This window comes from Protopterus annectens, chromosome 1.part1, assembly GCF_019279795.1.
Source record: "Protopterus annectens isolate FY-2018-M chromosome 1.part1, PAN1.0, whole genome shotgun sequence".
NCBI lineage: Eukaryota > Metazoa > Chordata > Ceratodontiformes > Protopteridae > Protopterus > Protopterus annectens.
The window spans coordinates 55,532,734-55,547,002 of NC_056726.1; the positions used below are offsets into that span (position 1 = coordinate 55,532,734).

A 14,269-nucleotide genomic window follows, 5' to 3' on the forward strand; every position below is an offset into this window, starting at 1 on the left:
TTTTGATAGGCATAGATGAACACTGACATAGCTTGCATGAAATGTGTTGTGGTTGCTCCCCCTGACTATTTACATTGTTTTCCTGGGAAACACTTGTAGTCCTACTTGATCTGCCCCTGTGGGTCCAAACAGTACCCCGTACTCTTACCCTTCCAAGAGTGACTCCTACTTAAGTCTGGCAAGTCCTAACTAGTGTACGAATGGAGGTGGCCACTGATGTTTGATGTGCTACCATGCTACACATTAATGTGATCATTATCCTTACTCTGTGCCATTTCTAAGCCATGTTGGGAATCTACTAACAATATCACGACATATTTGTAGCTGGGCAGCCAGTGCTTTTCATGTTTCCTGGCATAGCTGTAACAAATGTCTGCGCATGGCTCCCTTTTGTAAATGTTTCACTATGGCCATCATCACCAACCTCAAAGTGTTCATCTGGGTTTGGAGATGCTGGTTGTAGAGGTGCATGGGTGTTCCTCCTGTACATATGTGAGTGCGGGAGCACTACAGAATCCTGAAAGCCCAAAATCCTGAAAACTCAAAATCCTGAAAACACACAGGAAACCAGCACTTACTGTATTCCAGCACAAGTACATACAGAAACAAAACACAAACCATATTACTCTTCTCCAAGTATAAGCAGGAGGGCAAGCCCCCCACACCCCCCTGCTACTTAAATATAACAACTCTGAGATTGCACTTCAGTACAGTGCAATCTCAGAGTTGTTATATTTAAGTAGCAGGGGGTGTGGGGGGGTAGCCCCCACATGGGGGGGTGCAGGGGGGCTTGCCCCCTATTTATAGTTGAGGGTAATATGTTTCTGTATGTACTTGTGCTGGAATATAGTAAGTGATGGTATCCTGTGTGTTTTCAGGATTTTGGTCTTCAGGATTTTGGGCTTTCAGGATTCTGTAGCGCTCCCGTGAGTGCAATGTCAGCATGTGCTTGACTTTGTGATGCACTGTCACTTCCTGCAGAGTTATTAACATGTTGTGGGGTGTGAGATCCTACCATTAAATTTAGGGGCCCACGTGCCACTTTCCTCAGGCTGCCTCATAAATATAGCTATGTTACCATCATTATCACCAACAGTGATTCAGCTGTTGATATCCTCCAGATGCATTGGTATAGTGGATCTGTTTGTTTCTGATGCTGAACCTGTAAAACAAGAGTTTTGAAAATGTTATTGATAAGGAAATAGTATACACTAATATATGCTTATTTGAGGGGGTGTGGGGGACACACATCATGCACACTGCCTTCATTACCATTCTGTGCTGGTGTAGTAACTTCATCTATTAATAGTAATTGTCATGTGTTTAATTCATTGTCAACATTCAGTCCTTTATAGGAATTCCTGAGCAGACAATTGTTGCTGCTGCAGATGCTGGTAACAGCCATTATCCCCACTACCTCTGATTATTCCAGTGCCATCATTGTCTGTGTCATGGTCATCCCCATAGATGGAAAGAAGGTATTCCTCATCTGGTTTTAACTGCATAATTCATGGTGGCCGAACCCCTGTACAAGCACTTTCAATCTGCCTCGCATTGCGTCTAGCATATCATATTATATCATTTGCTATTGTCTTGTGCTGTATTGATGTGCGGATTCTGTCACCCATTGCATTAATGTTAAGGAAAACTTGATTTCAGGTTTTTGTCTTGTCATCTTGTTTAGACCCCCTTTTATCAAACAGATGTTTCCTAAATGTCCTCAGGGCTACCATGAGGACATGATTTTCCTCATGGCTAAAGTTACCCTTTCACTGCCTTGATCCCTTGTTTTGCATCATTACTGCGCATTAAAAAAGGCCACAGTTATACACAAACAACTTTTTGATGTAGTCATTCAAAATACATAACACTGACCATGTGTGCCCGCCACCCTCCTAACAAAATGTTAGGTAACATAAACCTCATAGTTGTATACACATAGTCCAGCCAAGTAAAGTTGTGTTATAGTATTAATTGCAGTACATTCACATCATTAAAGCGATCACTGTTTTAACAGTCATCCTTCCCCCTGCTCCTACCATTGTCATGTATTTATATCATTTTTCAAATATCAGTGACAGCCAGAAAGCTCCTAGTGCAGACAGATTTACATTAAGCCAACAAAACATCCTTGCCACTGCAGTACTTCCACAATGTAATGACTGCATTTCTACCATGTATCTGCAATCACTAAATGATGCCGAAGTAATGATTTTTCTCTGTGGTCATTAATTGTTCCCACTGCTGCTGTACTGCAACATTCCTTAAATTTAACTCACTAATGGTACACATTTTAAGTGCTTTGTATTAAATTATAATATTTTTATTATTTTCTTACTGTAAGATTTTTGTGGTTTCCTAAGACATTTGCCACCTTACTCAAATAATGGTATGTTGATATGGCAGTATTCAACTTTTCCACTAAAATTCAGGTCCATTTACACATTTTGTACATAAATTACCCTATTGCACTTCTCCATGATTCACAGTAATCTGCAGACATTATAGACATTTATGGATAAAATCACTTTTGGATGCTCATGAACGTTGATTCAGACTCGTCTGAATGCACTGCAGATGGCTGCATAATATATTTGAACAAATTTGTGGTAAACAGATAATGCAATGAATAAAGTGGTTTAGAGTTAATAATGGTATGCTTATATGAAAGCCGCGATGGTGCAGTGGTAGTGTCGTCTCACAGCAAGAGCTTCTCCCGTTCGATTCTCTGCTGGAGCATCTTCTGTGTGGAGTCTGCATGTCCTCCCACAGTTGAGTGGCGTTCGAAAGACAATTGTGAATGGGCGTGCCTTCATTGAAGGTTGGGCATTGGACTGGCACCTCGGCGCCATAAAAATCAATTGCTAATCATTAGCGGACTGGCGTTCCGCTGTGGCGACCCCTAACCGGGAAAAGCCGAAAGAAGAACAATGGTATACTTATATGTAAATGGCAAAAGTGTGAAATACAGGTAAACAAGAATTACCTTATTTTTTCTCTTTGCAATTGAAGAGGTTTCCTGTAACAGGAGACACCAGGAGCAAGGCTTGGAGAGATGACCAAGTCCTCCAGTAAGCCTGAATAAAGTAGTATGTAGTGATTGTGTGTTTAACTGTTTTCATTAATGAGGAACTAAGTAATAATAATTTGTACAGAATTACATGAAGCAACAGAGTGCATTCATTATGTTACTAAATGGTTGTCGAAGTACACAAAGAATGGAGCTCAACAAAGGTGCTAGGTATGTATCATTTTTTTGTTATGTTAACAGCTGCTGTTAGGATCATTTCTGTCCATTAGTCTGCTTAGTGAGAATATAGTCTAAAAATTATAATACTGGTAATTGTGTCATATGCAGATGATGGTGTACTACTGAATAAGAAAAAGTATGGATGGTAGAAATGATAAAAGAATTGGAAAAACAATTACATTATTTTGGCTTGAAGCTGACCTAAGAGGAATGTAAAGTTATATGTGAAAAGGTGAAGAATGGAAATATATTTTTACATTAGAAATCAAGTTTGGTAAGCCAAAAATGATAGACAACGGATAGGTGCTTTAATAGAATTCATAGGTATTAGATGGAGAACTTTCAAATGACATTCAAAACATTTCTGGACAAACTGGCCTACTTAGGCAGAATTTGTTTCCTTCAGAGAAGGAAAAAGCCCCTTTGGAAATCTTTTAGTACCATATTTATTCCACTCTGAAGTCTGGTTGACCAAGTTTTGTGATGACTGCAGGCATGGCACTGTTATCCCCTCATCCGGATATTAAACTGCTCCAGTAAAGGCTAGAATATGTATATACTGAGTGCACCGAAAATGGTCTCAGGCTAAATGCAAAAAATTACAGCATAGAAGTGGTCAGCAAAAAGATCTGTTCCTACCTCATTTGTTATAAGTTATGCTTCTCTTCAGCCAGTTATGATCATGAGATAACTGATATTAATCTATCACACCCATTATAGGGGTTGGCATAATGGTTAAGATGCTTTTACCTCAAAGACACAACGTACAGGATTTTGCTTGCACCTTTAAAAGGGAAGCTAGCTAGGCTTAAAATAGCCCACAAGGGTTATTAGCTATTTAAAAATAATTCTGAAAGTACTTATATGGGCAACTCACTCTCATTCGATCACTATGTTTCCACCCTAGTACAGAAATCCTTCTATCTGACCCAATTAATTTCCAAGGGAATAACTTCAAGATCCAGAGAAGTCATTGTACCACTGTACAAATCTGACCCATCATTTATTACAGTGCTCTCCACAATATGTACAAATCTAAGAATATTGCACTCATCTGGAACATCTCCAGTGATTTTATCTCCAAAAATTAAACACTTTAAATCCTTCAACTAACCTGATTGATTAGCTTAACTCTTCTAATACTAACCTAATGGCTGCTCCAAGGTGACCCGTGTCTCGCTTATTGTGCCATAAAAGAGACCATCAACAAACACCTATAGTAGGGATCTAAATTTAAACCAAGAAATAAACAAGACTCTGTGGAGGGTTATGTTCCTAAATCAATTTGTTTCCATCTTGTGGAATAAGTTACCAGTACTAGTCAAGGAAAGTAATTTATTCCCAGCCTATGGAATAACTTGCCCTTACAAGTCTAGGAGAGCACTACTTTGTCTGACTTTAAGGCTAGTCATGTTGATTGCATGGGTAGTAGCAAACTTACACCAAGATTATGGACAGCCCTGTTTCATGTGGGTGGTAAGCACTACTAAGTGGTCATAAAAGGTGGCACAAAGTTTTAAGTGGGTCTGCTTAAAAGGTGTATATAGATAGGCATCTTTTGGACCCTATAATCATGTGTTAGCATTGTTCCTAAGTTTATGTCTACTACAGGCAGCATGCAGCAGAAGACCAGACATGATGCTTGGCAGTAGGTCATGTTCCTCAAAGATGTTGTCCCCTCACCATTGACTCAAACTGTCTCTAGACATGTAGCATCTAACTAATGCCTTGCTCCACTGAGACTTCCTCTATGGTCGGCTGTACAGCTTCACCCTCAGACCTCAATAACTCTTTTTTTATTGACAATTTAATCACTTCTTTTATGTAGCACTTTACAGAAAATGCTTTAGCACTTGCAGAAGGGTAAAACAATATTGCAGTTAACACCTCAACGTACTGTGCTGGATAATGCATAATTTTATTAATCTGTCAGACTTGCTAACAAATTGTGCACAATGATAAAAAATTCTTCAAAGGAAAAGATTAGAGGATACACTTCAAAGTTTGTTTGTTTTTTTTAACTGAATAATATTTCACATTCACAGAAACATGGGGAAGTGTAGCATAATTCAAGTGGAAATTGACAAGAAAACTAATGCTGCAATGCAGTTCTGATGCAGGGACTGAAAGCAGAAGGATAAAAACAAAGACTGAAGCATGAGAAGGAAATGCTACATAACGGAAGATGTGGGAAGGGCCATTGTTACCTTCCCTGTTTGTTCCAGTACGTTTGTCATCCTTGGCAGCCATCTTGTATTCAAAATATCAGTAATTCAGCTGTTTATCACAAATTTAACCTTCTCAGCCACTTGCCATGTTCATCTGATATGGGTTTTAACTCTTCACACAGCCTGGGAAAGGTGAGTTGTCAGACCAGAAAACATAGTAAAGTTAAGCTAAAACTCACTTTTCAAGTTGTTGAACACATGTAGAAGATCTTTGTGTCCAATGAGTGATGCATATAAATTTCATAACATATATTATGCATTTCTTGTATGTGTCCCATTTTGAATGTAGTAGAATAATTACTTCTTTGCCTGCTCTCTCTCTTTTATCTTTGCATTTGTCTTGTGCATTGGTGCCATCTGAAAAGAGTCTATTTTGGATCATTCCACAACCCAGTTATCAAACGTATACAAGAGTCCCACATAGAAAGAAAACATGATTTGTGTTAATAGGTTCATAGGTATGTACTAGATAGTCCGTCTGCAGACCATTACAAGCCTAGCCAAAAAAAGGTATTCAGTGGTGCAGCGGCAGTGTTGTCGCCTCATAGCAAAAGGTTCCCCAGTTCGATTCTCAGCTGAGGTGCCTTCTGTGCAGAGTCTGCATTTCCTCCCTGCGTTCATGTGGATTTCCTCCAGGTGCTCCGGTTTCCTCCCACGTTACAAAGACATACGTCTGGAGCATTTCTCCACAGGCGTCCGCTGAAAATTGGCTTCATTCCAAGTCGGACTTTCCCGATAAACAAATGTTAAATAAATAAATAAAATAAAAGTTCCCCCTAGTCTCGAGGGCAAGAAAGACTAGATAGACTGGGGGACAATTTGAGACTGTCCATCCAGTTATCTACTTTACCTTGAAGGGTTGCAAGAGTTCTTCTTTGCTTGACATCTTGTAGAAGTCTGTCCCAGAGCTGCAGGATACATTGGAATACAAATCTATTACACCAACCTGTCTTATTTATCTGCGATGGTTTAGTTCCTTTAAACAAGTGTTTGGGGTACCATCAGTTCTGTGATGGAATAAGAGGTCAAATAGGGCTAGATCTTGGTTCAAAAGGCTAGGTACAGAGCTCCACAGATAAGTCTGTAAGAGACTGAGAACAGAGAAGTGGCTGTCAGTTTCTTTTGATTAAGATATTTGAGGTCGCTGATCTTTTTAGTTATTGATCTCTGAGGTCTCTCAAGTTGTGTGATATATTTACACCAATACATGCCAAAAGTTGCATTATATTTAATAACCGGTCTGATAAGATAACTTGTAAAGAGGAATTAAGACTTCTTTGGATCTAGTGGCGATGGCTTTTGAAATGAGATGAACCAGATAAATGACTTTCTGAACTACTGTGGAGACATGATGTTGAAATGATAAGGTATTATCAATGAGAGCGTACATCCCTTATAACAGTGTCTGATTGGAGGGCTGCATCACCTATATGGCGAGTAAAACTGTTTTATTTACCAAATGAACTACACTACATTTTTATATAGATATGAGACCATCTCCCTTGAACCAGTTAACAATGTCTAAAAATTTGTTGGAGTAATTGTGAGTCATTTGAAGATCAAATTAGAATACCTATTTTACAGTTCTCTGCAAACATGTTAACTGTAGGCTAGAAGTGTTGGCCTGAAAGTCTGAGAAATAGATGCCAAATAGGCGAAGACCCAAAACTGAGCCATTCCTGCCTTATTCCTTCATGTACACAATACTGCAGTCTCCCAGTTTTGGGTTTCTGTAAAGTGTAATATTTTCTTTTGTTTATTGTCACAGCATCAGTTAGACTGTAGGAGCATTATTTGACTGGGACACTGAAGTGAATAGGGGAAATGTAGCCACATCTAAGATAAGTAGCCTTAACAAAGCAAACTACACAGCAGATGGTCTGTAAAAATCTGTTTAAGAGCTTAACTTGATAACGCCATGCATTGATTAAAGCACAAAGTTGCTGACACCAAAGTGCAAAAAGAGATGCTGGCCTATCAGTTTCTTGTCTGCATGCATTCCCTCAATGCCATTAAATAGCAACAAAATAAGTAGAGAGATAAGTCTTTTTACACATTTCAAAGTGGGTAATGAAGCAGAAATGTAAATTTGAAAATAATTGCTATGATTCCATTTTTTAAAGTAACTCTTTTTCTGTACTGCTGTGTAGTTGCATGTTCCTCTCACAACGCTCAAGTATTCAGATTGTTGTAATATCAAAGATGTTCTTGTACATTTGTTAGACCCTCTTTTGAACATTTGTCACTGAAATTGCATTCCACACTGTACTGCATCAGTAAGCACAGTATGTATAAAGTAAAGTGTAATGGTGTCCACATGTTGGCAGCTGAAGTTATCCGCTGCATTTGAGCTATTATAATGCCAAGCAACCACTTCTGATCACATGTAGTCTGAGCCAGTCAGTTGGGTCACTTATAATAACTCTTGTTCGATTCTTCCAGCCCCTAATACTTCACTTGTGTTGTTGCAGTATAGATGCAATTTGTATTACCTTTGATGTTTGCAAGCTACTTCAGACATTCAACTTCTGCTTGCTGATTTTAATTTTGGTTAAGTGAAAATTGAGCTTACGTATGAATTTTGAACCGCAGTTGATTTGGTCAAGGACTGCATCATTGTACCTGCGTAAAGCTGTTTTCTAGTCAGAATTTGTAAGTGTTCTGCATATTGTTATTGTGTTATCAGTTCAGGTTAAGAAACCTGTTTCACATAGCTAAATTTATATTAAAGTATGTTATGTTTCCTTCTCCCTTTCAAGTCAGTACCTTACTTTTAATGTAGCTGTGTAAAAACCCTGATCTGTTTAAAAAACAACAAAACTTAAATAATAAAAACATTAAACAGAATGCCAGCAGAGTAGCTGGGATAAAATGAATTTTTCATACTGGGTCATATTCTCATTTTAATAATCATAATACCGTCATGTATTTATTATTATTCATTTGGTAGTCAGGGAGGTTTCTGAAACTAAAATAGAGCATTTTAGGCACAGCACAAAATTGAATCATTTCTGGCCATATATTTTATATGGCTGTGAAATGTGAACTAATTTGACATTATAGTTTCATATTATACTTAAGTTTTTTTTTCATTGTTCAGTAATTGTTATGTATACTGAACTCCTGTGATGTCACATCAGATCACTGTGTTTTCCCCAAATGGAAATGAAGATATAACCATTTATTTAAATGGTTATACAAATGTACATATTTCAGTAATAATTACAATAATAACTCTTATTTTGTGTGGTAGACGGGACCTTGGTCCAGGCTGCCATGAGGCAATAAGCTTACATGAATATGGAATTAGTTATTGGCAGCAGTGAAGATGTAATACCTTCTTTTGTACAATGATATATGAAATGTGGTGTTTTTCAATATTTGAATGGATATTTTACTGACTGAAAATGATGTGAAAGTCAGATATTAGGGTAGAGATGAAGATGTTTTAATGAAGGTTGCACAGGATGTGTGATTTTGGACATCAGAGAAATGAAAATATTGTGTTTATCTGTAACAGTGATTGAGGTAGTTTGTATATTTTATAAAAGGCTTACTGTGTCACTGAACAAGTCCCTTAGCCTATCAGTATTTCCAGGTGAATCTTAAAGGTCCATGTCGATTAGTATTGTATCCCAGTTAATAAATGCAAATTATTTAAAAAAATGCTATTTTTCTAATAACTCCTTTACAAAGTATAGTAAAATAAAGTTTGGTTCAAGGTTCCACGTGTGTTTAAATTGTACAGTTTTTACGAATGTGGAGTTATAGACATTGTCAAAAATAGATACAACTTTGGCACAACAATGTACAAAATATGGTATTTTTATTATCTGTGTTAGTATTTTATCGACAGAGAAAATGATACAAGTGCTCAGCAGAAGGGAACAGATGAGGTCATGAGAAAAAGTTACACAAGCTATGTAACTTTTAGTCTCAGGGAAACAAAATATATTAATATTTTTATATAGCATGGATATGAAATTTGGCATATTTTATTATTTTTGGTTGTAACTGCTGTAATGTTTGTTGTACATGACTCTGTGTGACAACTGAAAACGCATTAAAGGAATCATTGAAAGTACATCAACCTGCAGTGTTTTAGATGAACAGAAGTGAGTATACAGTTGTTTGTTCATAATTTTATACTATTAAATGTGGAATATTATTATAGTACCAGGATTACCAAGCATCACACACTCCATGGACAGTATTGTTAGATATCAGTGGAGATGCAACAGTTTGTGTGTCAGCTTATGAAGCATATATTTGTCATATTTTTTAACAACCTTATTAAATTATCACTTAAGACATAGACATACATTAACAGAAAAGAAAACAAACCATTGTAACATTTTTACATTTAAATACAATATGCATCACGTATATTTTCTTTGCTACTATCATCAGTTCCGATCTGTAGTGAGAGTAGGGAACAGGTGGAGGAGACCCTGGAGAGATGACGATATGCTCTAGAGAGAAGAGGAATGAAGGTCAGCAGGACTAAGACAGAATATATGTGTGTGAATGAGAGGGAGGATAGAGGAATGGTGAGGATGCAAGGAGTAGAGGTGGCGAAGGTGGATGAGTTTAAATACTTGGGGTCAATAGTTCAGAGTAACGATGAGTGTGGACGAGAGGTGAAGAAAAGAGTACAGGCAGGATGGAGTGGATGGAGAAGAGTGTCAGGAGTGATTTGTGATGACGAGTACCAGTAAGAGTGAAAGGGAAGGTCTACAAGAGGGTAGTGAGACCAGCTATGTTATATGGGTTGGAGACAGTGGCACTGACAAAAAGGCAGGAGTTTGAGCTGGATGTGGCAGAATTAAAGATTTTAAGATTTGCACTGGGTATGACGAGGGTGGACAGGATTAGGAATAAGTATATTAGAGGGTCAGCCCAGGTTGGAAGGTTTGGAGACAAAGCCAGAGAGGCACGATTACGTTGGTTTGGACATGTGCTGAGGAGGGATGCTGAGTATATTGGGAAAAAGATGCTAAGGATGAAGCTACCAGGTAACAGGAAAAGAGGAAGACCTAAGATAAGGTGTAAAGATATGGTGAGAGAGGACATACAGGTGGTTGGTGTGACAGAGCAAGATGCAGAGGACAGGAAGAAATGGAAACAGGTGATCTGCTGTGGCGACCCATAACGGGAACAGCCGAAAGAAGATGATGATGATGACTATCGTCAGTTCAACATTATAAAAATAGCTGAATTCCTGCCATCTGTCCAACCTCACTCCTCCTCCTGAACATTATTTCTTGTGTTTTGTTCTCACAGTTTCCATTTACTGCTATGTAAGTTGTTCCTCCTCTTTTTATGAAGATCCCGCTTCCAGTTCTTTTATCCCTTTTATAATATTCAATACCTCAAATACAGTTGGTGCATACTTTGATTTCCATTTTCTAGTATTTTTTTTTTGGAAGCCAAGAGAATTAAACGTAATAAGGTCTTATTGTTATGTCAAGGCAACTGAGATCCTCTATCCCAGCTCAAAAGAATACTTTCCGTACTTACAGCCATTTGCTTTGCTCACCTGATATTTCTGATAGAGTAATTAGTAGGGAATGTTTAAAATCTGCCAACTCATTACACTCCCAAAACATATGTTCCCAGTTACCTCTTTCTACTCCATCATACCTCCAACATTTGCTGTCCACCTAAGAAAAATGTCTTTGAAGTATGTTTACGGTATAAAAATATTCATGCAAACACTTCTAAACAAAGATCCTAACCCTTCTGGACTTTGTTGCATACTGGGGAGCCAGATGTATGCCTTCCCATTGTTTTCTTGTAAATTGCTTTTCCAGTCTCTCTCCCACCAATCTCTTCTAACCTCCTCTGAATGATTCTTATAGTTATCATGCAGTATTTTATATGCCCTATTAATTATCCCTTCTTACATGGTTATTGAGATTATTCCTTGTTTTCAAAAAGATCCAACAAATTTGCCTAAAATCTGAGGTTATTTCCAGTTATAAAATCAGAATTATGAGATGGAACATCCACCTAGTATGACTGTGAAGATCTGTGTGTTGCTGTGGTTCATGAGTTATGATCACTTCTTTCAGGTTGTAGAAGATGATTTTCGGGGGTGGGATTCAGGATGAACTTCAGTTCCTGCTTAGAAAGTTACTGAGCTACTGTGGAGTGAATGAGTTAACATTTGTACAGACATCCTGAAAGACTGAGTCATTGTGTAAGTTATGAATTCTCAGGCACAAATGGCTAGCTGCCTAAAATTGGTAACTGTAGCTGAGCAATGTCTGAATATACATTTCTTAGGATGAACAAAATTTGTTAAAGCAACTTCATTTTCCAATGTATAACTTTCAAATGTACCTTAAAAGGTTGTTTAGGAGATGGACCTGTACATGTACAAAAATTCACAGTCAACATTGACAAAGATATACTGATACTCAGATCTAGATCCAGCACAAGGTAACCTAAGCATGTGCCTAAGTGCTGCTAGGGGGTTGTTGTCCTGGTTAAAAATTACGCCAGTCCTCCTTAAATAAAAAAATAGAAAATGAAAATGCGTGCTCCACTCAGTTTCATTTTTAAACCAGAAAGAAAAGCCTCAACATCTGGATGTACGAGCAGGAGAGTACATCAGCACATCCAACGCATGAATGAATCAGAAATAAGATCTCATCAGAACACGTGCAGGAGATTTGATCTGTGCAAACAGCATCAGGGATGTACCGGAAGATTATGAACAGCTTGATTCCGCAGAATGGAGCAGAGATATGCAGAGAGTTTGATACAGCTGCAGAATGGATTTGCATATTGCATATGATGAGAAAGGAAATTCACCCCGGGAATCACAGCAGTCGCCCTGCTAGACAGGGGTCCAGGGAAGTAAATAGTGTGGGAAGAAATAGCCAGGGAATTGTTATGGCAAGGCTTGTATAGGCCGTAGAGCTGATAGCCTAATACCAACCTATGAATCTATGAACCTATATGCAGAGTATAAATAATTTCTGGCAAGTAAGTGGATATGCAGAATATGAACATTGTGTGTGTGTGTGTGTGTGTGTGTGTGTGTGTGTGTGTGTGTGTGTGTGTGTGTGTGTGTGTGTGTGTGTGTGTGTGTGTGTGTGTGTGTGTGTGCATGTGTCTATAGTTAAGTGACTTTGCTCAGAGTCAAACCCTGAACCTTAAGTGTTGTGTAGCAAGAGCCTTAATCCTCCACACCAACTGCCAGGCCTCCTTTAGCTTTTTTTTTTTGTAAGTCACTGAGGATTACAGCCTGTGAATGTCAGCCATAGAGTTAGTTTCGTGATTCATAGTCCATGTCAGTGTTCAACATATGACACGTGTCATTTGTCTTTGGTGCAGAGGGTTGAGAGTTCTTTTCCCACACAAAGTAGACCGGTTGCATGCTGATGCATTGTGTGTTACTCTCTCACCTTTTAAGTGATTTAGACTAGTCTGCTCTTGTCTTCAGTTTTGCAGAACATCTCTGATTTTGCCTCATATTTATATACCTGTCCTTGAGCAAGTCATCTAACCAGACAGTACTTTGGGGCAACTAGAAATGTGCGTTCATCTCTCCAGTGGTGTCCTAGACTTCGAGTCTAGTAACTACCCATGAACCAGAGTACTTATGGTGTAAAGGAAGAAAATTGATTGTAGTAAATTTTTGTTTTTTTGTTGTTGACAGTGTGTGTATTATTTGGCTGTGAAGAAACTGGGCAGCACAAAGTCTATGAGTTTAAAGTTAATATTTTAGACTAGGAATAGAGTTTTAATTCAACTTGTTTTTTTGACGGTACAGATGTGTGAATGCCTTGTGTTTTGGGCTACAACAGTTTGCCTAGCACTTGTTTCAGATGAGTAAGGTAATGAACTGTTAAAGGGCTGCTTCTTGTAGCACAAAATTTGTGTTCTGCAGCCTTCATTTGTCTTGTCTGTGTGAATAAGTTACTTCCCTGCACAGTAATCACTATTGTTTCATACTTTTTCACTGCTTACTGGAAAAATATTCAGAACTACAAAATTAAAAAAACTCTAACAAATGTTCCATTAAACAAGGAATATAATTTAATCCATTAAACAAGGAATATAATCCAATACAATCAGGAATGTGAATCAAAGAACAAATGCATTTATGCATAATCTTAAAAATGTGTGCAGCGAGCCCATGATTTGAAAACAACCCAGGGCCTAAGGTACGCTAAGTCAGCCTGGCCAGATGCATTATGAATGAGTCTGAGTTTCAGTGTAATTTCAATGAATGTGAGCTTCAAGGACAGAGAAATTTACTGATGCTCATGCTAAGTCTGTTTTAAATTCAAGAATGATTTGTTTATCAAACGGCTGTGCTGTAAAATTTGAAATAAAAGTTTTATATGAAATCTGAACCTCTGTGATGATTCTAAAAGTAAAGAATATAGTATGCATATGGACAGGTTGGAACAGTGTTATGGTAATTGGGTAGAGACAGCCAAGTAAAGGGAGTGGGATGCTGGAGTGACTTTGGGTGGAGGATGTTGGTCCATTGTCCGACTCTGATGATACTGTTTTCAGAGACAGCCAAAAGTAGGAAGTTACCATAGTCTCTTTGCAAACCATTAGAAAGATAGAACTGCAGAAAGTCTTGTGACTTCTGTATACTGATTGAAGATTATATCTAGGCAGTGAAGTCATGTCATCATTCTAGCAGCCTCCATTAATCCTTTTGGGTATATATAGTTGTAATCTTTTTATAGGTTCATAGGTTGATACTAGGCTATCTGCCCTAGGACATTTATAAGCCTAGCCAGAGTGTGTTTGGCTTTCGCCG

At 38.0% G+C, this 14,269-nt stretch overlaps 1 protein-coding gene across 6 annotated transcripts in view; it reads left to right on the forward strand.

Moving 5' to 3' along the window:
* Window positions 1-14,269, forward strand: part of LOC122803862 (testis development related protein) — a 1,047,168-nt gene that overhangs the window by 438,013 nt on the left and 594,886 nt on the right. The window contains exon 1 of one of the 6 annotated variants that reach the window (XM_044073545.1): window positions 5,342-5,610. The exons of the other annotated variants lie outside the window; for them this stretch is intronic. Within the exon in view, the coding sequence (XP_043929480.1) occupies window positions 5,419-5,610 (192 nt within the window). The 5' untranslated portion in view covers window positions 5,342-5,418. Of the gene's footprint in view, window positions 1-5,341; window positions 5,611-14,269 lie in introns of those variants that run through there. 6 annotated transcript variants of the gene reach the window in all.